This window comes from Nomascus leucogenys, chromosome 19 (genome assembly GCF_006542625.1).
Source record: "Nomascus leucogenys isolate Asia chromosome 19, Asia_NLE_v1, whole genome shotgun sequence".
NCBI classification, from domain to species: domain Eukaryota; kingdom Metazoa; phylum Chordata; class Mammalia; order Primates; family Hylobatidae; genus Nomascus; species Nomascus leucogenys.
Window position 1 is genome coordinate 67,865,582 of NC_044399.1, and position 26,757 is coordinate 67,892,338.

Below are 26,757 nucleotides of genomic sequence, written 5' to 3' on the forward strand. Positions count from 1 at the left end.
GCCAGTATCTTGATTTCAGACTGTGGCCTCCAGAACTGTAACAGTACGTTTCTGTTCTTTAAGCCGCCCAGTAATGTGGTATTTTGTTATAGCAGCTCCCTGGAAACTGACACACTTCCCCCGCCCCACACTAGTGGTTATCTTTGAGTACTGATAGCTAAGCAGTGGTATCATGTCCTCTAGGATGCTGTAAACAGGTTGCAATCTGTCCCCTACATTTCAGTACCCAGCATGGGGTTCAGGTGGCATAAGAAGCAGGAAGGGTGGCTTGTTTCCCCATTGCCTTGCCAGGCTATCAGTGAATGTGGGGTGCAGGCTCTTGCTTAAAAGAGCTGTCTTGGTAGCAGTTCCAAGAGAGATGGATTTTTTTAAAATTATGTGTTTTTGTTTTTTGGTACAAGCTGCAGAAAAGAGGGACTTAAAAAACAATTAATTTCCAAATACTTTTGATCCTTCTCTTGGCTGCTCTGAACCATACCAGAGAGGACTTGGCTGAAGGTCTTGCCTGCAGCTCTGCTGTTTCCTGGTATGTTAAGCTCTTCCTTGCATTTCCAGGATCCCGAAATTGTAATTTCCCCATCTCTAAAAGAGAGAGTTGGGCTAGTTTTTAAAACCTTTCAGGCTCTGTATTTCACCCGAGAGACAACCCTGATGGCCGCTGCAGAGGAGGGTTCAGCTCCTGCCTCCACTTCCCTTTTTTCCCCGATTCCTGCTGGCTGGGTGCCTCCCTGCAGTGAGATGACACCTCATCAAGTTGAGGAGAAGGTGCTTGTTCACAGTGCTTCTTTCCAAGGCATGGGATCAGGGAGGGTTGTATTTCCTCGTTTTACTTTTCTGCGTTTTCCAATGTTTCTTCCCTGGACCTGTATTACTTTTATAAGTAGGATAAAAAGCACTTCTCTGAAATAGAGGAGAGGGCTGGAACTTAGCACCAAGGCTTTCTTTTGCTTCCCATTCCCTAGCATAACCCTCGTGCCCCTCTGTTTCTCTTGATCTTTCTCAGATTTCTGTTTTTATTCGTGTCCTCTTCCCTCTCTCCTGCTTGAATCTTCTAGTTGTATTTTGAGATGTTGCTAAGCTAAACAAGTGGTCTTATATTCTGGCCATCAGGGGTTTGTTCCAGGGCCAAGCTGTGTGAACGTGAACCTGAGCCTGAAAAGGCCCATGGCTTTGTTTGTTTGTTTGTTTTTACATGATACAAGGAGCATCCAACAATGCCCGGCCCATGTGCTCTCTGCCACTGGAGAAGGAGTGTGCCAGGCTGGAAGGCCAGGAGATGATGACTCTTGTCTCAGACCAAGACTTCACTTGCTTTCTGCTCCTGGTATATACAAATGATATGTGCTGATTGATGAGATGGGTGCCACTGCAGAAAGGTACGGAGAGGACAGAGCAGAGGCAAAGCCTTGGGAAGAGGAAGAACAGAAAGGGCCAGGGGCACATGGTGATTTTTGAATACCGTGATCCCACCCAGCTGGCTCCACTCTTTCGTATGAAGAGTAGATTCTTATTACAAGGTGTGCAAACGCAGAACTTTCTTCACTAGCAGAATTTAGAGACAGAGATGAAAATCTCAAGGAACTTTTATGACGACCTGAGTATCTGGGGACCTGGCTGATTTCATGACTCTCAGTGAATCCACCCTGTTGCATTCACTCTTCTTTGCCTACATCTCTCTGACCAACCTGATGTCATTTCTGTAGTTTTCATCATTACCACCCGTTTGGAGGAAATGGTGCAGGCAGAGGATGCTTTCAAGTCAAGAGTAATTGGTAGGTTGTTTTGATTTTTGTGCCTTTCTTTTAAAGGGCCCTACCTCCAACACCTGGATAAAGGTAGCACCTGGTGCAGAGAAAACCCTGCCCTTCTTTGTCGCCTTCTAGACCAGTGCTTCTCAAAGTGTGGTCCCCAGACCAGCAGCATCAGCATCACCTGGGAACTTGTTAGATGTGCAATTTCTCAGGCCCTACCCCAAACCCACTAAATCAGAAACTCTAGGGGTGAGACCCAGAAATTTGCATTTTAATGCTTCCTCCAGGGGACTGTGATGCTGATACCACACAGCATCACAGGACTGGCTTGAAACTGACCATCTCAGTATGAAACAGACCAAGTCCTAGTGAATGGCTAGCAGCTGCAATCTGTTTTAACCAGTCCTCCAAGTAATTCTGATGGGCTCTGACATTTGAGAAGTGCTCCTTTAAGGCTGCGCCTGTTCCTAGCATCTTACCATTCCCCTGCACGGATGAGGTTTTCAGTCATCTTTGCAGGGAGGTTTTTAAACCTCCTGCAATTTCCCAAGGAATCTTATTTCTTTATTTCCTTCAACTATAAAATGCTGCCTAGTTCTGCTTCATTTTGTGTGGTCTTCTCTATCCTGAATGCCCTTTTTGATGTTTGAGAATAGCTTTTTTTGCCCAGAATTTCTATACTTGTTTTACAGTGCTGGTTCATGATAAGGACTTTTTCTGTGTGCCTGAAGGAGGCACGGGGCTAAATGGCCATCCTCTTCCTTGGGAATCCAGCAAGTTTACAAGTGGCTTTGTGGCCACACCTGAGACATTATTGCTGATTTCTATTTCCCAAAATAGCCTTAGCTCTTTCTATTTCCCCCAAGTCCTGTGAAAAGCAATACTCAGTGATTTTGAGCATAATTTTTTTTTTTTGAAACAAAGCCTTACCCTGTCACTCAGGGTAGAATGCAGTGGCACAATCTCGGCTCACTTCAACCTCCGCCTCCCGAGTTCAAGCAATTCTCCTGCCTCAGCCTCCCAAGTAACTGGGATTACAGGCACGCACCACCACACCCAGCTGATTTTTGTATTTTTAGTTGAGACGGGGTTTCACCATGTTGGCCAGGCTGGTGTCGAACTCCTGACCTCAAGTGATCCACCTGCCTCGGCCTCCCAAGGTGCTGGGATTACAGGCATGCGCCATGGTACCCGGCCTTGAGCATAGTTTATACACGTAAAGTCATACCTTTTACTGGAAAGTCTTCTATATATGGATTAGCAATGTGAGCAATTGAAGTTAATAAAGGCCGAGTTTCTCAGAAAACAACAACAAAAAGTTGATGCATAAGTGGAAAAATGCCATTTTATGGGAGAAGTTTCCAAGCAGTTGTGTGGTATGATTTTCCATGGAGAGATTATGGAAGCACTGCTTGGAGCCTGTTAAAAAGCCACAGTTCAACAAGGTCACCGAAGAATATTCCAGTTGTCAGTCTAATGGCCTCTGGGCCATTGTTGGCCATTTACAGGGCAATATGCTCTGATGGATGTCCTTGGACAGGGACTGTCTTATTATAGGACTAGAAACCTACTCATACTAACTTATGAAAAAAGGGCATTTATTAGAAGGATATGGGGGCATCTCACAGGAATGCAGGCGTAAGGGTGGGAAAATCAGGTGCCGAGATTGATTGTCCTAACTGTGGGACCTGGTGATGTCTTATGCTACTTCTTTTCCTTTTCCTTTTCTTTTCTGCCTTTCTTTCTGTCTCTGTCTTTGTCTTTCTTTCTGTCTTTCTGTCTTCTCCACTTTTTAAAATAGAAACAGGGGTCTCACTATATTGCCCAGGCTGGTCTCGAGCTCCTGGGCTCAAGACACCTACCTTGGCCTCCCAAAGTGCTAGGATCATGGGCGCGAGCCACACTGCTGGCCTATGCCACTTCTTTTTCTGGGTTCTCTTCATGCATCTTTCTCTCCGCAGTCTTGCCTTTTCTTCTTCAGCAGCCACTTGGCAGAAATGGCCACTCATCGTGGAAGAGGACCACCCCAAGTCCTGTTCTATACAACTCTTGGCAGGTCCAGTAGCAATAGCCAAGTAGTCATGCCCATTGCATGTGGATCCAAACTGGGATTTGGGCAGTTCTTAGAGAAGAGTCTTGAACACGTGTAGTTGGATATTGTGAAATATATATTGGTCTTCCATCCGGCTCCCTGGCATAAACCCTTGGAATCTCCAGAATTGGAGCCTCTCATTTGCTAATGAGTTGATGGGTATCTGGGATCCCCTAGGCAGCTTCAGGATGGGAGCTGGTCACAGGAAAGACCAAGGCATGATTAGAAGGTTGGAACTTCAGCTCCTACTCCATAAACCTCTGGGGAGAGGAAAGAGGCTGATTATCAATTCCCAGTGATGACATCAATCGTGTCTACGTACTGAAGCCTCCGTAAGAACCTAGAAAAACAGGGTGCAGAGAGCTTCTGGTTAACTGAGCACATGGAACCTGGGGAGTGGTGCCTGGAGAGGGCGTGGAAGCCCTGTGCCCCTTCCCCCATCCCTGGCCCTGTGCATCTCTTCCATCTGCCTCTTCATCTGTATCCTTTGTCTCTGCACACACAGGACACCTCATGCACTTCAGCAGCTCCACAGAATGCCACCCTGTCAATGCATCATTGTCCCCTGTTGGTGAACATTTAGGTCACTTCCCAAGAGTCTTTTCCCTCTAATGAAAAGTGCTCCACAAAATACCTTCATACTTACATTATTGCACACCTAAAACTGTTGTTAGGCCAAAAGACATGTGCATTGGGGCTTTTGATGGATATCTCCAAATTGCCTTTCACAGACAGGCATTCTCACCTGTTTTTGCAGATCCTGGTTAGATAGGTGTTATCAGTCACAAAGGAGCTTATTTTCCCCATGGGTGAAAACATAGTGTCTTACAGTCTTAGCTTGTATGCTTGTATTTCTCCAATTTTGAATGAGAATGAGCATCTTTTTTTTTTTTTTTTTTTTTTTTTTTTTTGGTTATCGATCATTTGCAATTGTTTTTTCTGTAAATCACCTGTATATGTTCTTTGCTCTTTTTAAACTGGGTTGCTCACTGATAGGTAGTTCATATCACGTGAAGGGAAAAGAGGCTTTATCTGTCTCCCTGGCCCCCTTCTTGATCTTTCCCTCTGTCTCTTTATCTTTCTTTTTATCTACATGCATATACACATGTATCTTTAAGAATCAGCCATTAGCCATGTTACTGAACGTAATTCTAATAGTTGATTTGAGCTGAGTCTTCATTCATTTATCAAACAATTACTGAGTGTCCTTGGTGCCCGGGAGACAGGTCCACATTTATTCAATACAGTCACAACCCTCAGAATACATCTGGTGGGAGGGATAGGTATGAAAGCAGGGGATGTAGCTGAGGCAGAAAGAGATTATTCTTCCAGCCAGCCTGTTAGCTCCCTAGGGCAGAGACGATGCTGTGAGCCCCATTGCTGCTCCCCAGTGCTCAGAAAGTCTGAATGAATTGACAAGGAGCCTAGGGACTGGACTGGTAGGCCACCTGGACTCTTCCGGTGCCATGTCACAGTGAGAATAGCTGGCTGCCTCACTTTCCCTGTCAGCTCCAAACACCTGGGAACAGGATTGCTTAAAACTTGTCTTTCCTGTCCTCTGACTCAGGACTTGGCCCTCAGGGGCTTAAGATAAGACTTCGGGAAGGAGACCACGCCCTGCTAGAGGTACCTCCCCCACTCCTGCTGCCTGTGCCCACACACTGGAACCTTCTCCCCGGAACCTTTTCCCTCTGGGCTTCCCTCACTGCAGCACTCACTGCTTTTGTGCCTTCTCCTTTCTCCTCATCTTCACCTATTCTAGAAAGACCCTGAGGACTCAGTCATGCTCATGGGTTTGTGGCAATCTCTTCTAATTCATATAACACTCCTGGGAACTCAAGTAGGTAGCAAAGACCCATGTCAAAGCCATGACTCTTAGAAGGTTGGGGTAACATCTGGGGAGTTCCTTAAATTACTCTACATTGCTGCCATGTACCTTGCCTGATCCTAAGTCTGACCCACCCCCTGGGGCTTTTGTCTGGGCCCAGGTACCTCCTGATCCTTGGCTGGGTTCCGTGACTGTCCTACTATGGACTATACTAGTTTTCCCCACATGTGGTTAGTCACTGAGATTGCTTGATAAAAATGATGATTTGAGTTCCTCCCAGCCTACTCAACCAGAAGCTCCAGGTGTGAGGTCTGGGCATCAGTATTTCCAACAAGTGGCCCCAGTAGTTCTGGTGAGTGACTGGATTGGGAAATGAGACCAGAGCTTTGCCAAACACCTGTGCTTAGGTTCTGGATCTGGAGCATCCAGGCTTTGGATTCGATAAGGTTTCTTCTCAGTTTCTCAACCATCAGATGGGAGTCATATGCGTGAGCTGGCAGTGGGTTACCAGCACCTGTTGTCTCGGTGACAAGACACATTTCTCCAACATTGCAGTCAACCTTCCTTGCCCTTCAACCCAGGTTTGGGTCAGTGATCTTTTAAATGCTCACGGATTCCCAGTGTATTTGCACAGGTCTACACTCTGTAAGGAGGCTGGTAGATCAGGGATCCTAATGGGGATTGAGAGACAGGCTTAGACAGCTCCAGGCAGCACCCCCTACCCCCTGTGACCCTTCGAATTCCTTGGCTATTCCTAGATTCCTGGCCCTGCTCTTTCACAGGCCCTCTGTGCAGGCTGGAGCCAGACCAGAGCTTGGTTCTGGCAAGTATCAAAGGGCCAGGGCACTGACAGGGCCTGCGCTTCATCCTGTCGGTAACACAGTTTCTGTATCATCTGTGAAATGGGCACAGGAGCCCCTGCTCCCCACTGAGATTGTAGGGTTGCCCTAAGAATTTTGTAAGCAGCTGTGAGTGGGAAGTTGGGGACCACTCATAGTGACGTCTCCCTGGTTAACTAAGGGATAGCTTGACACCGCAGCAATGCTGAAGAAGGCATTCTAGCCCCCTCTTTACCCCTAGCACCCCTCTTTTGGGGGATGTGCTCCTTGTAGGCATCAAAAGGAGGGGTGAGGCAGGGATCCAGCTTCTGGGGTAGAAGTTGGGAAGTAAAGAAGAGGAAGGAAGGAATGGAGGTGGTTTTGGTTTTTTGTTGTCTTATTGTTGTTCTTAGTGTCTGTGAGGGCTTATTCTGTGTCAGAAACTGTGCTGAGAGCTGTATGTACCTCACTGAGTCCTGTCCTCAACAGGAAGCTGGGACCCCTATAGCTATCCTGTACTTTACAATAGGGAAACCGAGGCCGAATAACACAGTCATTGTTAAAAAGAATAGATCTGGGATTTTTGAACATCTGTCTGTAAGATGCCAGCGCCAGAGCTCTTAATGAGGGATTCTCAGACCTGAGAGTATACCGGAATCACCCAGAAGGCACCCAACAGGTTCCAGATAATGGTGATGCTGCTGGTCCGGGGACCATACTTTGAGAACTACCGCCCTGGATGATCCAGTCTGGCCCCTGTTACCTCTGACCTCATCTTCTTCTATTTTCCCTTCCCCACAATCCTCTTCAGCCACACTGTCCTCCTTGCTGCTCTCTCTAAGGACGGACATGCTTCTGCCTCAGAACGTTTTTATTTTATGTTCCCTTCATTTGGGATTCTCTTCCCTCAGGTATGTGTGTGGCTTGCTCCTTCCCTCTGTGATAGGAGCCTTCCAGGATGGCCCCCAACACACCCACCTCCTGATACACTCCTGTGTCATCCCTTTCTACCTTCCCTCCTGAGTGGTCCATGAGACTAATAGATTCTGGCAGTCATGATGGAGTGTCACTTTTGAGACTAGGTTGTAACAGATATTGTACCCTTTGCCTTGCTTTCCCCTGGCTCACTTGCTCTGGGCAAAGTCAGCAGCCATATTTTGCAGAGCCCCCTGGCAAGGAACTTTGGCTCCTGCCAGCATCCGTAGGGCGAGCTTTCTTTTTTCTTCTTTTTTTTTTGAGGTGGAGTCTTGCTCTGTTGCCCAGGCTGGAGTGTAGCGGTGCGATCTCGGCTCACTGCAAGCTCCGCCTCCTGGGTTCACACCATTGTCCTTCCTCAATCTCCCCAGCAGCTGGGACTACAGGTGCCTGCCACCACGCCCGGCTAATTTTTTGTATTTTTAGTAGAGATGGGGTTTCACTGTGTTAGTCAGGATGGTCTGGATCTCCTGACCTCGTGATCTGCCCGCCTTGGCCTCCCAAAGTGCTGGGATTACAGGCGTAAGCCACCGTGCCCAGCCAGGGCAAGCTTTCTTACAAGTAGCTCCTCCAGCCCCAGTCAAGCCTTCAAATGAGGCAGCACCCACTGACGTCCTGACCCCAACCTCATGGGGGAGCCTGAGGCAGAATTGCCCAGCTAATCCACTCTCTGATTCCTGATGCACTAAAACTGTGTGAAATAATAAATGATGTTTCCAACTGTTAAATTGGGGGTAATTTGTGATATAGCAATAGATACATAATACATTTCTCTCAGATCTTCATTCTGTGTTCCTTTCTTGGTGAGGCCTTCCCTGGCCATTCTTAAATGACAGCTTCTTTCTAATAACACTTTCTATCCCCCTTCCCTGCTTTATTCTCCTTAGTGTGTACCAACAGCTAACCTGATATGTTTTGCTTATTTTTTGTCTCCTGGCACAACTCCCTCCCCCAATCCCATTAGAACATTTTTAAGTTTTCACTTACAGAAAATTTTATACACATACACATTTTATACACACATGTATGTGTCTAAAATTAATGTAATTAAAGATTGAATGGCATAATGACCACTAGAATTTAAGCTGAAGGAGGAGGAGTTTAACCACTTAGATTTCCTGCATTATAACCCCGTGTCCAGCACAGTGCCTGACACAGAATAGGCCCTCAAATATGTGTTAAATGAATAATAATAATATTCATATTGAGGATGATTCTCAAATAAAGGGTTGTTTATAAATTAAAATACATTGTTTTGCTACAGCTCCCAGAGTCCCAGCCTAGAGCTCAGATACGGTGAGTGTGGCCAGAAAATGGTGGTCTTTGTTGTCAGACCGAGTTGCAGAGAGGCCACTTCTCACTGAGGCCTCAGTTCCTTCCATTAAAAGTGGAAATGGGCCAGGCGCGGTGGCTCACGCCTGTAATCCCAGCACTTTGGGAGGCTGAGACCACCCTGGCTAAAACGATGAAACCCCGACTCTACTAAAAATACAAAAAAATTAGCTGGGCGTGGTGGCAGGCGCCTGTAGTCCCAGCTACTCAGGAGGCTGAGGCAGGAGAATGGCGTGAACCTGGGAGGCAGAGCTTGCAGTGAGCCGAGATTGCACCACTGCACTCCAGCGTGGGCGACAGAGCGAAACTCTGTCTCAAAAAAAAAAAAAAAAAAAAAAAAAGGTTCTGTCATTTCTCTTATCTCATAGGTGTTTCCTGACCGCTGAAGGGGATGCCAGATGTGGAGGGGCTTGGTGTGACCAGGCGTAAATGGTTCTTCAGAGAGTAGTTGTTTCTTTCCTGCAGAGAAACTGTGGTTGTGATTTAAATATCATTTACCTTTTTTTTTTTTTTTGAGATGGAGTCTTGCTGTGTCGCCCAGGCTGGAGTGCAATGACGCGATCTCTGCTCACCACAACCTCCGCCTCCTGACTGCAAGCAATTCTCCTGCCTCAGCCATTTACTTTTAAGAGGGAATTTCAAATGTCTTGTAGCAACGGCTGTACTAGAAGGCATTGAAAAGCCAGAGATGGAGGAAACTCTGGTGCACAGGAGGGGGCCAGGTCTCTGTGAACTGCTGCTGCTGTATTGGCCAAGGGAGATAAGCAGGGGCCTCCAGGAGAATGTGGCCCGATTACAAATTCTGCATCTGCCTGGACCGAGGCACTGGGACTTGCTTGGAGGACAGGGCAGCATAGCTTAGGGGGAAAGCCAGCTTCTGGGTAGGAAGGGACAAGGGCTGAGAAACGGAGTGGCAGGGCTGCCATCTGACTAGGAAAACCTGGCCATAACCTAGGCAGACCCTCGTTGTGAGGACTACAGGGCAAGGAGAGAAGCCATGGGTAGAGAGACCACCAAACCAGGGCAAGGAAGAAAGAAAAGTTGATGGTTGGGGAGGAGGAGATAGAGCAAGTAGCACAGAAGGGTGAGTATAAAGAGAGGCAAAGAGGAGAAGACTGCAGGAATCTCAGATCAAAGTCAAGACCCCAAAGTCCGTTTCCTTCTGCTCTGGTATCTGTGGTTATTTTACCTGATAACCACAGGGGGCAGCAGAGAGCTGGCACAAGCCAAGAAAAGTGGACGAGCCCCAGCAGGAGGCCGCTGGGGGCCAGAGGCTTGCAGGTGGGCCCATGGCCAGTCACCATAACCAGTGGCTTAGGTCCAGGGGCTCCTCGTGGCTTTCCCACTGGAGCCCAATATTCCTAATGCAGGCAGGATGCAGCCTTAACAAGGGGAAATGAAGCCCGGAAGTGACTATTTAAAATTAATAACTTCTGCCTAGCTCACTGTTTTTAAAATTTATTATTATTATTTTAAAGAAAGGGCATCTGTGCTTTGAAAAGCAGATTTGCATAGTCTTCAAGCTTTCAACTAGGCTCTCACTTCACAAGTTATTCATATACTCACTCATTCATTCATTTATTCATATATAGAGATAGGGTCTTGCTGTGTTGTCCAGGCTGGACTTGAACTCCTGGGTCCTATTGCAGCAGCCTCCCAAGTAGCTGGGACTACAGGCTTGTGCCACTGTGCCCAGCTGTCTTTATAAGTTTTATTCTATGTGGGGTAGACACTGTCATTCGCCGAGGAGAAGATTAACATCTTTGGCTCTTAGCATTGATGCTAAAATAGTACCTCCCTTAGACTGGTTTCATCCATGGCCAGTATATGGCTCTCCAGGTCTGAGCGGAAGAGGTCTGAATGGAGTTCTAGTTACCACTAGGAAAATATGTGGTTTGTGTGAATTAGGTGGGGTGGGAAGAGGCTCCCCAGGGCACATCTCACTTCTTCCACTCTGACTGCATTGTTCCTCCTAGAGTCTCTGGGGCCTGTGTGGCCATGGCTCTGTTAGTAGAGTCTGGGCAGTCATCCGGGATGACCTAAGACCACAGGGATGGACGTCCAGAGAATGCAAAAGGGCCTCAATCCAGCATCTCTTGAGGCCTGGAGCTGCCACTTCAGTCTTACTGTGACTTGCCCAGGGAGCCTGGTGTGTCGTAAGCAGATTAGGGAGTCTTGTATTGGAAAAGACCTGGACACGGCTCCCTCCCTGTGGGCGGTATGGTCATCTGGGGTGACTTGTCCTGTTGCTGGTGAGGTCACCCAGCCAGAGCCCCAGTGGCTCTCTCCAGATGTCTGCCTGGCCTGGCCTGGCTCAGCTCCATCCCTGCCCCAGGCTTACAGTGTCTTTGTGTTTTGGGTTGGTCAGATCTCGCCAAGACAAGGAGATGGACTCGGCTGAATCCTTTAGGCAGCTGCATCGTCCCTCATGGGGCCCATTTGGAGGTTAGAGTGGAAGGATATGGCACTTATGGAGACTCCAGCTTATGGGGGGTCCGGGAGTGACTAGGCCAGTGAGGGCAGGGAAAGGGGCCTCCCATCGGGTCCCCACATGGACAGCAGCATTCAGACTGCAGGCCAGCATCCACCTAGGGTTTCAGAGCCTCCTTCTACAACCCCCGGAGCTACTGGCTGCCATCCTGGCTGCCGCTGCTGCTTGTAGTTCCCTTCACAGGAGGGCTCAAGGATGCAGGATGGGGAGAGGAACAGGGACCAGCGGCTTCTCTGTCCAATAGTCCAGATATTATTTTGGGTCCGCAGTGGTTGGTGGTGGCTCGCAGGTAGTAGGCAAACAACGATGGATGAATGGGTGCAAGGATGGAAGTAGTAGTCAGTGTATGAATTGTGAACCTCTGCTCCAACCAGAAGATCAAAGGCGGTGTCTGCACATCAGCCGGTGGGACTTACTTTTAAAATAAGGTCAATGGTATCAGCCATCAAAGGGGTGGTGGCAGCAGCATAAAGGGAAAGTTTTCCGGGAGCTTTTGCTGCTGTTTATTCCTGGAGAGCTGAAGGGAACATCAGGTGGGAATCTGTCTTGTGCTGTCACAATGTCCATCTTGCTGTTGGCCCATCTGTCCTTGCATCCTTCAGGCCAGGTGCTGTATTTGAGAGGGCAAACTGGCCATGGCTTCGGCCCTCAGGGAGAAAAGATGTCAAGGGTAGGATCTGAGCTGTGTGAGGAATGGACAAAGTGCTGATTTCCTAGAAAAAAGCTGGATGGAATGTGTGTGTTGCAGGACTTAGGTCAGGTTCTCAAAAAGACTTGAGGCAGATTTGTGTGCAGGAGTTTCAGCAGGATGTGTGCTCCTGGGAGCAACCCCTGGGGAAGGAAGGAAGCAGCATTGCAATGCGGCCACCAAAGAGGCCTTGGCAACACCATGGGGAGCTCTGAACTGGGAGGGGCCTTCAGAATTGTTTGATCTGAGACAAGGGGATTGGTGGGCCGTTGATCCCCTCTCTCCCCAGTCATTCGATGTGCACCCTGCACCCCTACCCTAGGCATAGCCTTGGGCACGGCAGCTCTCTTTGGCTAAGGGCAGTTCCCTGAGAGGGACTCAGCTATGAGCCTCTGCAGCTAGAGAGATTTGGGTGGTGCACGACAGCACCCACTCTAGAGAGTCTGGGGAAGAACTCTTTGAAGGGAAGAAGAGCAATCTTGGTAGGCTGCATGGTGGAAGAGACATTTTCGTTGAGACTTGATGAGTGAACAAGGTTGTGACATCCAGGGATGGGGAGCAGGAGGCGGCGGATGTGAGTGAACAATACGGGAAAGGCGTATTTAGAGATCGGCGAGGCAAGTTAACTGGGCCTGAAGTGAAGCCAGTGGGATGTCAGTCTGGATGCAGTCAGGGTTGGGATCCTGGAGCACTTTGCCAGGAGGGCAGTGGACTTCGGGATTGATTCAGTGTGCCATGTTGGAAAGGAGCTAGCCAGGGGTTCTCGCTGTGGAGCGACCTCCGGCGAAAGCTGGGCTTCAGGGTGAGTGATCCACTAGCTGTGAGTGGGCGGATTTTAAAAGGCAGGGAGACTCGCTCTGCAGTGACATGGAGAAGAGGAGAGGAACGTGATGGAGGGGCATCTCCAGGCCCTGGGAACCAATTAGATATGAGGGATGGGACACAGGGTGGAGCTGGTGATGGTGAGTGAGCCCTGTCCCTGGGTGTCTAGGGGCCAAGGAACCCAGGAGACCCAGGAGGAGAGGGTGGAGAGGGGAGCCCGGTCTTGACTCTGTGGATGTGAAGGCAACAGTGCGGCCTCCAGGCACGGCTGATTCAACGGGCGGGAGAGAAGAGAAGCCTCCTTAGGAAGGAGCCTGAGGCTGGATGGTGCATCTGCCTCCTGGGGATGCCCACCTCGCTGCTTTTACTCATCTCAGCTCCACCGGGCTTATCTCTCTGTTTTATTTAGTGCTGAGAAAGCACATACCATGTGCCCGATGTTATCCTAAGTGCTTTGTATGGGTGAACCCAATTAATGCTCTTTCCCAGCCTACTTAGGTACCGTTTTCATCCCCATTTTATAGTTGAGAAAAACAAAATATAGAGTTCAGGTGATTCCAGAGGTCACTCAGCTTGTGAATGGCTTATGTCGTGGGCCCCAAGCAGGGCAGTGGTCTCTGAAGTAAGTTCTCTGAGGCTTCCTGCCCTTGCCAGCCAGTGCACACCTTGGGGAAGCTCCTAAGCCTGCTGGCAGCCTCTCTCCTTGTCACTCCTAAAAGACCCTACTACTCTCTTATGTTCACACCCTTGCTGCTTTCCAGATCACCCTCAATTCTGTTTTCTCTCTCTCCCTTAAGACATGAAGGGACCATATTACCCCTGTTATGCCTGCCCCTGGAGTCCAGGTTCACCCTTCCTGAAACCCAAACCATGGGCCTTAAGACCACCAATCACAGCTAGAGAGCGCGGGAGTATTGGAGCCTACGAGACCAAGTAGCCGAACCTCTTTATTTTAGATGAAGCATCAGAGGACCAGAGGGGTGGTGCGATTTGCCTAGGGCTGCATGGTAGTTTAGGAGCAAAGTTGAGTCAAGAACCCAGTTTTGTTTTTATTGTTTCAAACAATTGAATTTTCAGTAATGGAATTTTTAACTAATGTTATATCCTCATGTCAGACTAACTTTAAAAATGGCTTAGCGCTAGAGGCATGTATGTGGGCCTTTGGTATTAATACAGTATCTCCCTTGGGTGGATACCTTATTGAAATCATTTTACGTAGGAGGAAACTGAGGCACGGAGAATAAGTAGCTTGGCCAAGGATAGTGGTGGTGAGAGGCAGAGCTGGATTCAAACCCAGGCAGTCTGGCTCTAGAATCACCGCACTAAACAGAGCCTAACCACTTTGCTATACAGCCCCCTTCAATGATTTTGAAAAGATTTTAAAATTTATTTTTATGTATTTATTTTTGAGATGGAGTCTCACTCTGTCATCCAGGCTGAAGTGCAGTGGCATGGTCTCAGCTCACTGCAACCTCCACCTCCTGGGTCCAAGCGATTCAAGTGCTTCAGCCTTCTGAGTAGCTGAGATTACAGGCACGCACCATCACGCCCAGCTAATTTTTGTTATTTTTAGTGGAGATCGGGTTTCACCATGTTGGGCAGGGTGGTCTCGAACCCCTGACCTCAAGTGATCCACCCGCCTCGGCCTCCCAAATTGCTGGGATTACAGACGTGAGCCACCGCGCCTGGCCTGTTTTTATTTTTTGAGACAGGTGTCTTGCTCTGTCACCCAGGCTGGAGTGTGGTGGCACCATCATGGCTCACTGCAGCCTCGACTTCCTGGGCTCCAGTAATCCTCCCAGCTCAGCCTCCCGAGTAGCTGGGACCACAGGCATGTGCTACCACACCTGGCTAATTTTTGTATTTTTGGTAGAGATGGGGTTTCACCATGTTGCCCAGGCTGGTCTCAAACTCCTGAGTTTAAGCAATTCACCCACCTCAGCCTCCCAAAGTATTGCGATTACAGGCATGAGCCACTGCGCCTAGACAGATTTTGGAAAGATATTCACAACAATTGATACATAAAAAGAATCTACAGTTTGATTTTGTCTTATTTTAAAGAGGAACATATGCTTAGAAAACAAATCAACATATGGATACCAAAATGTTGATGGTGATGACCTCTGAATGGTGGGATGATGGATGATATTTATTTTTGTGTATTTTCTTGCATTATCAAATTGTAGTGAGAAAGTATTATTTTTATCACTAGATAACTTCATAAGAAGCCTCTGCTCACGGCAGTGAAATGGGTAAAGTAGTGTTTGGGGGCCAACACTGTAGCTGCAGTATTAGTTTTCTCTTTTTCTCTTTCTTTTCTTTCTTTCTTTTTCTTCTTCTTCTTTTTTTTTTTTTTTTTTTGAGGTAGAGGGTCATTCTGTCTCCCAGGCTGGAGTGCAGTGGCATGATCTCAGCTCACTGCAACCTCTGCCTCCCTGGTTCAAGGTTTCTCCTGCCTCAGCCTCCTGAGTAGCTGGGACCACAGGCACGTGCCACCACGCCTGGCTAATTTTTGTATTTTTAGTAGAGGTGGGGTTTCACCATGTTGGCCAGGCTGGTCTCGAACTCCTGACCTCCAGTGATCTGCCCACCTAGGCCTCCCAAAGTGCTGGGATTACAGGTGTGAGCCACTGTACCCAGCCAGTTTTATTTCTGATTAGAGCCTGTAGCAGGGCATTGGAAGAGGGAGAGGTGACCAGGCAAATTCAGCAGTTACAGCTCAAATGAGACAGAACTGCGAAATCAGGAAGAAACTTGAAGTCACCCCAGGTGGCAGAGGGCCCCTGTCTCTTTACAGGCCCCTGCACCTCTGTGCTTTGGAGTTTCAGGTAATGGTGGACATTCGGGGAGAAATACCTAGTTGGCAACTTCAGGGTTCCAGGAGAAGAGTGTAGAGTCCCGAGACAAAGTGGGGGTGAATGAAGAGGCAGGTTGGGGCAGAGGATGTTTCAGAGGATCTTGACATCTCAACAGGAAGTCCATCTCCTTCTGGCCCCAGCCTCATCGAGAAGGGCCCCCAGCAAAAAGAAGCTCTGTGGTCATGGGATGGTGGTAGGGGGCAGGGGGCAGGAAGGGAGATGGATGGATATGGGAGCAGAAAGCAGGGTCCTGTCTGGCCAGGGTTGGGGAGGAGGGCGATTGGCTGTCTCTATTTTTCTCCAGCTCTGAGCATCTCCTTCTGCTCTGTGAAACTCAGGTTCTGCCCTGTGACATTCTCTAAGTAATTTTCTTTGTTCTTCTTTCACCAGAGACCACCTGGGAACGTCCCAGCAGTTCTCCTGGGATTCCAGCCAGCCCTGGCTCTCACAGGAGCTCTCTGCCTCCAACAGGTAATGTCTGCTATCTGCTTTGGGGCAACTGGGAGGGCCCTGACACCACATTCAGTGGAGAGGCTGAGACTATGGGTCCTGGGTCTTAAACCTGGCTGAGGTAGCAAACCCAGGGAGGGGTCGGGCCTGGTGGTGGGGGGGCCCCTTAGGTCTGCTGCCAGGCAGGTTGGTGTCTCCCTGGCAGTGCCAGCAGCAGCTCTGGTGGCCCCCTGCACACTCCTCCTCGGGTGCTTAGCGGAAGAAGATGACTGGGGGAGGTGAGATGTCAGAGCTCTTTCCTGTCTGTCAGGGGCAGGAAGACTTGAAATGTGGACAGAACTGTTCTATGTGGCTCTTGTGGACATCACAGAGAAGAAGCTAAAAGGAGGCAGATGTTTATCAGGCAGCTTTCAAATAAAACACCTGAAACAGTGTGAGGGAGACCTTTTGAAGGTGTGAGTTCCCCATCTGCAAAGGTAATCAAGCAGAGGTAGTTGAGATGGACATTCTTTTTTGTTCGTTTGTTTTTATTTTGAAACAGGGTCTCATTCTGTCACCCAGGCTGGAGTGCAGTGGTGCAGTCTTGGCTCACTGCAACCTCTCCCTCCTGGGTTCAAGCGATTCTTGTTCCTCAGCCTCCCGAATAGCTGCGATTACAGGTGCACACCACCAAGCATGGCTAATTTTTGTATTTTTAGTAGAGATGGGGTTTCGCCATGTTGGCCAGGGTGGTCTTGAGCTCCTAGCCTCAAGTGACCCACCCATTTTGGCCTCTCAAAGTGCCGGGATTAGAGGTGTGAGCCACCGCGCCCGGCTGAAATGGACATTCCTGTAATAGGTGGAAGGTTTGTCCAGGGGCCTCTTGGGAGACAACTAGGTCAGAGATTCTGGAAGGCAGGTTATGGGACCCATCAGCAGGGAGAACAACATCTGCTTTCATGTAGCTTTTAAAAATGTCACCTCCTCCAAGAAGCCTTCCCTGACCACTCAATTTAGAGCCCTCACCCAGTCACTTTAGATCTCAGCCGCATGCTGTTTTAATGTCCCCAGCATCCTGTTCCTAGTTGATCTTCACTCTCCCATGCTAGACTGTAAGCTCCCTGCGGGTGGGGACTTTGTTTCTTTTGTGGTGTCTTCAGTCCCCAGAGCCTGGCTTCCACGTTGAGCTAATTCACCTGTGTCTCCACCATCCTATGGTGTGTGAAGCATACTTGTTGTTTTTCAACTTCAAGAGTCAATCTGGCAGCAACGCATGAAAATCAAAGTTGTGGTTGGGGCTGGGAATTTAATCTTTCAACGCCTTGAGCGTCACATCCTCAGCTTCTGTGGAAGGGAGGTGAGAGCCTGCGTAAAGTTCTCGGAAGACAAAGTAATCCCTGGTCTAAATAGTTTACCTGAAGCAGCACAGGGAACCACAGGAAGGACCAAAGGTAATCACAGGACTCTGGAATACTGGATAGGAAGAGGGAGGCAGGACACAATGCGAGTGACCAGATCCTCACCTTTCAGAGCAGGGAGTCTTTGGATATTGTCTGGCATTGAGACCTGAAGACAGGAAAGTGCACATTCAAAGCGTATTGCTTAGGCATATGACAGGTGCCAGCAGAGGAGCTCAAAACTGGAAATGATGGGAAAATATTACCTTTAGAAAATCAGCCGAGGCGTGGGAGAGGTGATAGGAAGGTGGGTGTTTTCTATCAAAAATTATTTTAGGTTTTCAAAAGCATTTTATTTATATTTATATTATTACTTAAATTTTTAAAAAATTAAGAAAGGAACCCCCTGTGGGGGAGGGACATGGGGCAGCTGTGACGGATTTCCTAGGGAGATAGGGAGTGCTGCTGTCTCAGACCAAGTCCCCAGAAATGGGCCCTTTCATGCTGTAGCTGCCGCGTGACAGCAGGCAGTTCTGAGCCCACTGGCTTCTCTTTCACTGTTCTTGTTTGTGTGTGTGTGTGTGTGTGTTTTAACAATCAAAATGCCAGTGTGAATGACGCAAGGTGTGTCCTTTTTCCTGGCTGACTCCATGCCAGCCAGACACTAAAAAGGAAACCCAGCTGTCTTTTCCAGCCAGAGTGGTCGGTGAAGGAGGACAGGACAGGGAGGCCGGCAGAGGGAGGCTTGGACGTGTAGAGACGGCAGGTGTGACTCACAGCCTGCCCCGTTGGTGGGGCTGGTCGAGACTTGCCCTTTGAGTGATGGTGTCACTTCTCCAAAGCCTGCTCTCCTGGCACCCTCCACAGGCAGCATCTTGTCCTCTCCGCTGTTGATGGGGGCTGTCCTGCAGAAGTGGGGCTCAACAGGAGCTGCCTCCGGTCCCTGGCTTAGAGGCCTGGGTTTCTCCCTTCTTTACCCTACAAGCATTTCAAGAGCCTCTCTCTGTTCAGCGCTGCACTGTGTGCTAGGCCCCTAAAGGGGGCTGAGAAAGGTGGGGAGATGGGTGGAGAAGGTCAGATATAGAGACGAGAATTGCTAGCATGGCCAAGGCTAGACTGAGTGTGTTGACAACTCCTGTCCCCCTCTGCCCCCACCCCAGGGTGCTGGGGTAGTATTTCCTAAGGTGGAATCCTTGGGATGCCAGATCTATCTGTGCTCCGTGAAGGAGGATGAAGAAGGACAGGCACATTAGCATTCTGAAGACTGCAGGAAGGCCTGAAATGAAGAAACCTATTTAACTCAGTTCTTTTGTGCTTTGTTTGTTTGCAACATACCACATATGTGTTAAGCTTTCCTCCCTATATTGGGTGATTTTGCCTACCAGGGGACATTCGGCAGTGTCTGGTGATATTTTTGACTGCCAGCACCGGGGGGAGGCGCTACAGGCATTTAGTGGGTAGAGACCAGGGATGCTGCTGAACATCCCACAATGCACAGGCAAGTCTTCACAACAAAGAATCACCCGGCCCTAAATGTTTCCTAGTGCCGAGGTGGAGAAGCTCAGTTCTAGAGTGACCCAGAGCATCAGTTCAGCGCGGCTCAAGGGTTCCCAGACCATGGCCCATTGAAGCAAGAAGCAGCAGCTCCCTCCGTCAGCATGAAGAGTCCTGTGTCATTGATTCTAAGACATACATTTTCCCCTGACATATTAATATCTTGGAAGTCAGATGCAGCTTACAATCAATAGTATATACTAGTTTATTAGAGACATGATCTTGCTGTGTTACTCAGGCTGGAATACAGAGTCATGATCATAGCTCACTGCAGCCTCCTCCTCCAGGCCGCAAGCAGTCCTCCTGCCTCAGCCTCCCAAGTAGCTGGAGCTACAGGCATGTGTTGCCACATCCAGCTAATTTTCTTATTTTATTTTCTTATTTTTTATTTTATTTTTTTTTTGTAGAAACAGTGTTTAGCCATATTGTTCAGACTGGTTTTGAACTCCTGGGCTCAAGTGATCCTCCCAAAATTACCCAAATTACAGACATGAGCTACTTGTGGCCTCAATCACTGGCATCCTAGATTTGTGAAATTACAATTTGTTAAACTGGGGCCTTGGGCATGTTTCTCCTTGCCAGGCCACACTTTCCACATTCATAAACTTGAGGGCCTGGAGAGAGATCAAACGAGGCCTTGCCCATCCATGCATGCTTTTGGATTATTTCGTTTGTTTGAGCTGGAGTCTTGCTCTGTTGCCCAGGCTGGAGTGCAGTGGTGTGATCATGGCTCACTGCAGGCTTGACCTCCTGGGCTCAAGTGATCCTCCAGCCTCAGCCTCCCAAAGTACTGGGGTTGCAGGCATGAACCACCATGCCCAGCCAGCTTTACTTTTGTGTTGTAGCTCTGTTAACTTCTAGAGAGAGTTTGAAGGGCCACCCACAGAGCTGGTTCATTCTTATTAGTGCAGGTTTGTTGGATACTGGTAAGCAGAGGCAGCCAGGTTGCCAGCTGGGAAGAGAGTTCTAGAAACACGCCCAGAGTCCTCCCCCAACCCCCCCCTCCCAGTACAAACTAGACTGCAGTCTTTGAATGTTGGGTGCTACTTAGGATCAGCCCTGGGCTGGGGACTTTGCCTGCATTCCATCCTTTAATATCACCAGAGTTATGGAAGCTGTGTTTATTCAGTAGCTTTACTAGAGGTGTTTAATGCCAGGCTTTCTGGGTGAGACCCGCATGAGTAAGAAGTAAAGTTTAAACCAAAACAGAACACCTAAGACACCATTCAGTAACTGCTGCAAATATTAAAAATCCTCTTTGGGCTGGGCTTAACGTGCAGTGTGGAAATACTGATTTGTAGAGAGAAATAGTAACAGGCAAAGGGAAAGAAAATGAGTGAAAAGGGAGATGCTGGGAGTTTCATGTACGAGTCACTGCGTAGAATGAAGACAGTACAAGAGCAATGTTGTCTAGTAGAATGCTCTGTGGCAGTATAAGCATTCTTTCTCTGCGCCTTCCAATATGGTAGCCACTAGCCACATGTCACTATGGAGTACTTGAATGTGGCTGGTATGCCCAAGGAGCTGAAATGTTCATTTAATGTAGTAACTTTTTAAAATTTGGGGAACAATTTTTAATTTACAGAAAAGCTATAAAGACAGTAAGTTCCTGTGCCTTCTTTACTCAGTTTCCCCAGCTGACATCTTACATAACCACAGTACATTTGTCAAAACCATGAAATTGACATCGTGCATTACGAGTAACTGAATGTTAGACTTGATTCAGATGTCGTGAGTTTTTCCATTCATGTCCTTTTTCTGTTCTTGGATCCAGTCCTGGAAATCATGTTGCATTTAGATTTTATTTTAATTTGATTTGTTTAAATTCAAATAGGCATCTGTGGCTTTTGTGTCAACAGTGCAAATGCGGAAAGTGAATTCCTTTCTGAGCCTCTGGGCCTGGGATGTGCATTGAACTTACATGTTTTTCTTAACGATAAAAGAATTCTATTATTTATTGAGGTTGTCCTGGTGGGTGGTTGCGGGAGTGTTTCAGGAAACATGGGTTCAGGATCTGGCTTTGCTCAGCCTTGGGGCTTCAGCCCACTGAGGGATCATCCTTAGGCCTCCAGTAGCCTCAGGGAACCTAGATTAAAGGGGAGAGAGCGAGTGCCTTTGCAGAGGCTGAAGGGCAAGGAGGACCTTCCTTTGAGCCTGAGGAGCCGGCCAGGGGTATGGTTAGGGAGGCAGCTGTGCTTCCTCTGAGCAGGGGCTCTCTGGGGAGGGGGCTCCGGAACCCGGAGCCTCACCCTCGCCCACACCTTCTTCTCCAGATCAGGAAGCCTGGAACAGCTCTCCTTTCCCCTGCAGGAGCGAAGGAAGACCCTCGCTTCTTGCGGAATTAGCCAGTCTCAGGTTCAAAGCAGCTTCCCCAGCACTCTGACTTAGACCTCACCGCTGACTCCAGGGCAGGCCATGACACCCTCTGTTGGAAGAAGTGCATGTTCCCCTAGAAGCAGTGTTGTTGCTGGCCGAGGCTCCTGGGACCTTACAAAGGCCCGTTTAACCTCTGATGTCGTGGAAAGCAGCCACGGGTGTTTAACTGTTCACAACCATGTGGGAAAATCTTTTATCAGTTCTGTCTTTGGGAACGCAGTTCACATCTTAGACAACCAGGAGAGACAGTGAGGACCAGGTGGCCAGAGAGAAATTTCTGGAACAGAAAGGTATTTATGTAAAACTGTTCCCCTAAATGGGCCGTGGTAGACAGTGGATCCTCCTGAGAAAGGTGAGCATGGTGACCAAGGAACCTGCGAGGCCTTCCAGAGTGTGGTGGGAGGAAGGAGGCCGTAATTGTGCCCTATGTCATCAGACTGGATAAGCACGGAACTGCCCCACTTCAAACCTTGCATTCTATGGCCATGATTGTGTGTCCCAAAGTGGATTTCACGGTAGCCTTGCTGTATTTCCCTCAACGGGTTCTGCACCTGTGTGCGTGGAAGGATGTTGCATGCTGTTCCCTTGTTTGAGATTTCAATCGCATGTCAGCATATTCTAAAAGGCCTACTGTAAATAAACTCAATCTGAATAATGGGATATTTGTCCTAAATTCTTTGGACTGTAACACTGACCCTTTACTATCACTGCATAACACTTACAGTACACATCTGGCAGAATTGCTATCCTGTTTAACACACCTGGGGAAATATTAGGCTGTACTATGTTTAATATGTGATAGATGGGGAAGGAGAATGGCTGGAAGGAAAAAGGGGGGGCGAGAAAGAAGGAGGGAAGGAGGATGGGTAGAAGGAAGGGAGGAAGGAAAAAAGGAAGCAGGAGGGGAAGGGAGGGAGGGAAGAAGAGAGGGGAAGAGGAAAAGCGGGAAGTGAGGATTTCAAGAACCAGGGCTTCAGCACTCCCGGGTTCCTTGACTTTGTTTTTTTTTGTTTGTTTTGGAGACAGAGTTTTGCACTTCTTGCCCAGGCTGGAGTGCAATGCCACGATCTCGGCTCACTGCAACCTCCACCTCCTGGGTTCAAGCAATTCTCCTGCCTCAGCCTCCCAAGTAGCTGGGATTACAGGCGTGCGCCACCACCCCGGCTAACTTTTTGTATTTTAGTAGAGACGGGGTTTCACCATGTTAGTCAGGCTGGTCACGAGCTCCTGACCTCAAGTGATCCGCCCTCCTCTCAGCCTCCCAAAGTGCTGGGATTTCAGGCGTGAGCCACTGCGCCCGGTCACCAGGTTTCCTAACTTTGAGGAATGAAATTACTATGTTTATTTCAGAGAGAGGAGAAATTAGGCCTGACCTACAGGAGATATAATAAGAGAGTGTTCATGGCTGATTTTCTTATGTTCTTTTGGGTTCCTCAGGGAACAGGAACCTGGAGAGTAGGGCTCCGAGGATGCGACTTTTTCCATCAGGGATCGGTACTGTGATACGGAGCCGAGCTGTGGGTGGGGGTGCGCCCTGGGTGGCGGAGCTGCTGGTGCTTCTTTGTTGCTTGGCCTTTCTCGATAACTTTTCATATTCTCCTTCCTTCTCTTTCTGTTGACTTCTCCCTACCCAGGCCTCCCTCTCCTCTTTTCTACCCAAATGTCTGTCCCCTCCTCTCATTAGACACCTCCTAAGCCCTCTCAAGTTGCTTAACTGCCTATAAGGGAAATGAAATGTGTGGGTGCCTGTGTGTATTATTTATATTTGAAGCTGCTAAGGTTACTAACTAGATGGAGCTTTTAGTTCCCTTTTTAAAAATCTTAAAAACAGCTGAGTGTGACATTTGCCTTTTTTTTTTTTCCTCGTATCTCCAGACTGAATTATGTTCCCTTTATGAGCGATCCTTGACCAATTTCATTTTTCCTCCCCCAGAGGCTGGAGGCCCCAGAAGCACCCACTTCTCGCCTCATTTGTTTTGTGGCTGACCCTGGGTGAGCTGGGAGCCCTGAGGACAGGGAATGACAATGAGGAATGCCGTGGGTGAGGGTTGCCGGGATCTCGTGGGCTATAACTGTCTAGATCTCCACTGAGACGTGTTCTGAATGTGCCTGGGAGACTTCAAGTGATAACGCAGCTGGACAGGGTGTCCAAGGGGAGCTGCTACGCGGGGAGAAAGGGTCGAATGGAAAACTATGTTTTCTTTCCTTGTAATTGTTTTGACATGAGCAGTAATTAGCCATCAGCTGACAGACCAGAACTGAAGTGAGAACAAGGGATTGGATTAGGGGCAAAATGTCTCCGCTTTAGACAGTTCCTGGCGGCTGCAAGTGTGGGGAAAGACTGGGGCAGAGGAGAGGCAGGACCCTGGGCATGCATTTGGAGGGTCTGGGGAGGGAGGGAGTCAGGGTCTCCTCAGGAGCTGGGACAACCTTGGTTCATGGGGACTCAGCATCATCAAAGATAGAGATTTATTACCTGCTCAGATAAAAACTTGTGCATTTCATTTTCGACAGCAGACTAAACATGGTTCCTTTGTGTATTGTTTGATTTTAAGGTCAAGGTCATGTTGACTTTGTAAAATAGACCTGGAAGCCGGCTACATGTTTCTATGCATGGGTATTTCTTTCTTGTGTGAATGAATTTGCCCATCAAACCATCTGGTTTCAGTGCCTTTTGGGGGGAGGTCATTTTTCAAAGGTTTGACTTCGTTTTGGCATCTCTTGAAACCCTTTTGATAATTTGAATCTCATGGGAGGTTTGGTGTTGAAGATATAGAATTGTAGGTCATATGTTCTTGCATTTAAAAAGTTTCTACTATGAGTATGGCGCGGTGGCTCATGCCTGTAATCCCAACACTTTGGAAGGCTGAGGCTGGCAGATCATTTGAGGTCAGGAGTTCGAGACCAGCCTGGTCAACATAGTGAAACACCGTCTCCACTAAAATTACAAAAATTAGCCAGGCATGGTGGCGGGCGCCTGTAATCCCAGCTACTCGGGAGGCTGAGGCAGGAGAATCACTTGAACCCAGGAGGCAGAGGTCGCAGTGAGCCGAGATCGCCCACTGCACTCCAGCCTGGGCAACGGAGCGAGACTCTGTCTCAAAAAAAAAAAAAAGGTTTCTACTATATTTGTTGTGCCGTTGTTTTCTTTCTAATCCCTAGTTCTGAACATTTGTGTTCTCTTTCCCTCTCAAATTACCCTGGCTTATCTGCTGTTTTTATTGTTGTGATAAACACACACAGAACCAGCCATGGTTTGCTAATGGTCTTCTGTTTCCTGACTCATTAATTTCTGTTACCACTTTTCTATTCCTTTCTCCTGTTTTCTTTTGGCGTATTTTATTGGCCTTTAAAATTTTTTCCTCAAATCTTAAGTTGAATGTTTAGTCCATTTATTTTTGTTCCTTTGGGTTTGGTAATGAAATAATTAAGGCTGTGGATTTTCCTGCAAGTGTACTTCAGACTTTATCCCATTTGTTTTGATATCTTCTTCTTTATTATTTTCTAAATATTGTGTAATTACAGTTTTAAATTCCTTTTTGATCTGGCATTATTTAAGAGGGCAGTTTCTTACATTTCTAAGTGTTTAGGAGTTGGGGGTTGGGGATCTTGTATATTTATTCTTTCATTATTAATATCTACTTTTATTGCTTTCCTGGTCAAAGAATGTGGCCTGTGTTTTTTTATGCCTTTTGCCATTTATTGATAGTTTATTTGTGGCTTAAACGTGACCAAGTTTTTAAATGTTCCAGGGCTTCCTGGCAGAAGATGTTATCTTTGTTTGTAGGATATGATGTTTACTACATCTATTTCAGTCAGCCTTTTAAATTAAATTATTTGGGTCTTCTTTATCCTCCTTGTTTTTGTCTGTTAATCAGTCCTAAACTGAAAGCAGTGTCCTGAGGTTTTCTTCTGTTGCCTTTAGGTTTTTCGGCATCTGTGTTTTATCCAGATGGTTCTATGCTATTTGATAAAATTTCTCCACTCTCATGCCCTCATTGTGGGGTGTATTTATCATCAGGCTCATGTCTTTCCTGGCATAGCTTGATGCCAGTCGGAGTGGATTCTCCTTGGCCCCCTCAGCATTTTCTCTGATGCTGTTGGAATCCTGGCCTCTCCTCTTAAGCTGCCTTCGTAGTGGGTGGATGGTATCTGCACTTGGCCAGCTGCCTGAGGGATGTGGGTGTGGCCCAGGCTTGTAGCTGGCCTTGCAGGGTGGATTTGTTGTTTCTTGTTGCTTCCCCAAGCTTCCACCATACTAGGGGCCTGCTGTGGATCAGTTTTCTATTTCCTTGGGATGTGTGCAACCACCTTATTCTGGAATGGGGGGTAAACCCTGTGGCTGGCGGAGAAGCCCAGCTGCCCACAGGCACTTGGCTGCCTGTGGCCTTGCTTGGCCCTGGAGTGTTCGCTGCAAGCGGTGGAGAATGGGGCACCACCTGAGCAGGAGACGGGTTCTCCGTGGAACGGGCGTCATCATCCCATTGCCCAACGCTTGCCTCCAGCCCTGGTCGCTCCAAATGAGTAGGTGTTGGTGGTAACTTTCAGCCATATTCTCCTGTGCTTCCTGCCACGCAATAGAGTTTTCTCTAGAAGAATCAGGAGTTGGACATTAGTGTCTAGATCTTCCTCCAGTCTGACCCGCACTGTATATACGTGTTGGCAATTACTTGAAGCCTGGCTCACGGGGATGGTGCATTGTCCTGGTCTCCTGAGATCACACAGGCTTGTGGTTCCTGCAGACTCAATTCAGGAACGAAAGCAATGACTTTCCCCTTCTGCATGCCTCCGCTCCCCCACTTTTTTGAGACAGGGTGTCACTCTGAAGTGTGGGCTGGAGTGTAGTGGCACAATCACAGTTCAGTGCAGCCTCCACTTCCCAGGCTCAAGCTATCCTCCCACCTCAGCCTTTCGAGTTACTAGAACTACAGACACGAGCCACAACACCCAGCTAATTTAAAAAAAAATTATTTTGTAGAGATGAGGTCTCACGGTGTTGTCCAGGCTGATCTTAAACTCCTGGGCTCAAGCAGCCCTCCCTCTGCCTCCCAAAGTGCTGGGATAACAGGCATGAGCCACTGCCCCTGGCCATTCCTCCCTTTTTAATTTTTTTTTAATTTTTTATATTTAAAAATAGAGATGGGGTCTCACTATGTTGCCCAGGCTGGTCTGGAACTCCTGGACTCAAGCGATCCTCCCGCCTCCGCCTCACAAAGTACTGGGATTACAGGTGTGAGCTACCGCACCCTGCCTTTCATCCTTCCCTTTTTTAAACAAAGTGCTTTATGACTACTTACAACTTTTGCAATTATCGCTTTGTTGGATTCTCACACCAACAAAGTAGGT

At 48.1% G+C, this 26,757-nt stretch overlaps 1 protein-coding gene across 5 annotated transcripts in view; it reads left to right on the forward strand.

Moving 5' to 3' along the window:
- Positions 1–26,757, forward strand: part of GAS7 (growth arrest specific 7) — a 275,238-nt gene that overhangs the window by 196,857 nt on the left and 51,624 nt on the right. For all 5 annotated transcript variants that reach the window (XM_003274677.2, XM_030800648.1, XM_003274676.2 and 2 more), the window contains exon 3: positions 16,046–16,126. In XM_003274677.2, coding sequence (XP_003274725.1) covers positions 16,046–16,126 — 81 coding nt within the window. The remainder of the gene's footprint in view (positions 1–16,045; positions 16,127–26,757) is intronic.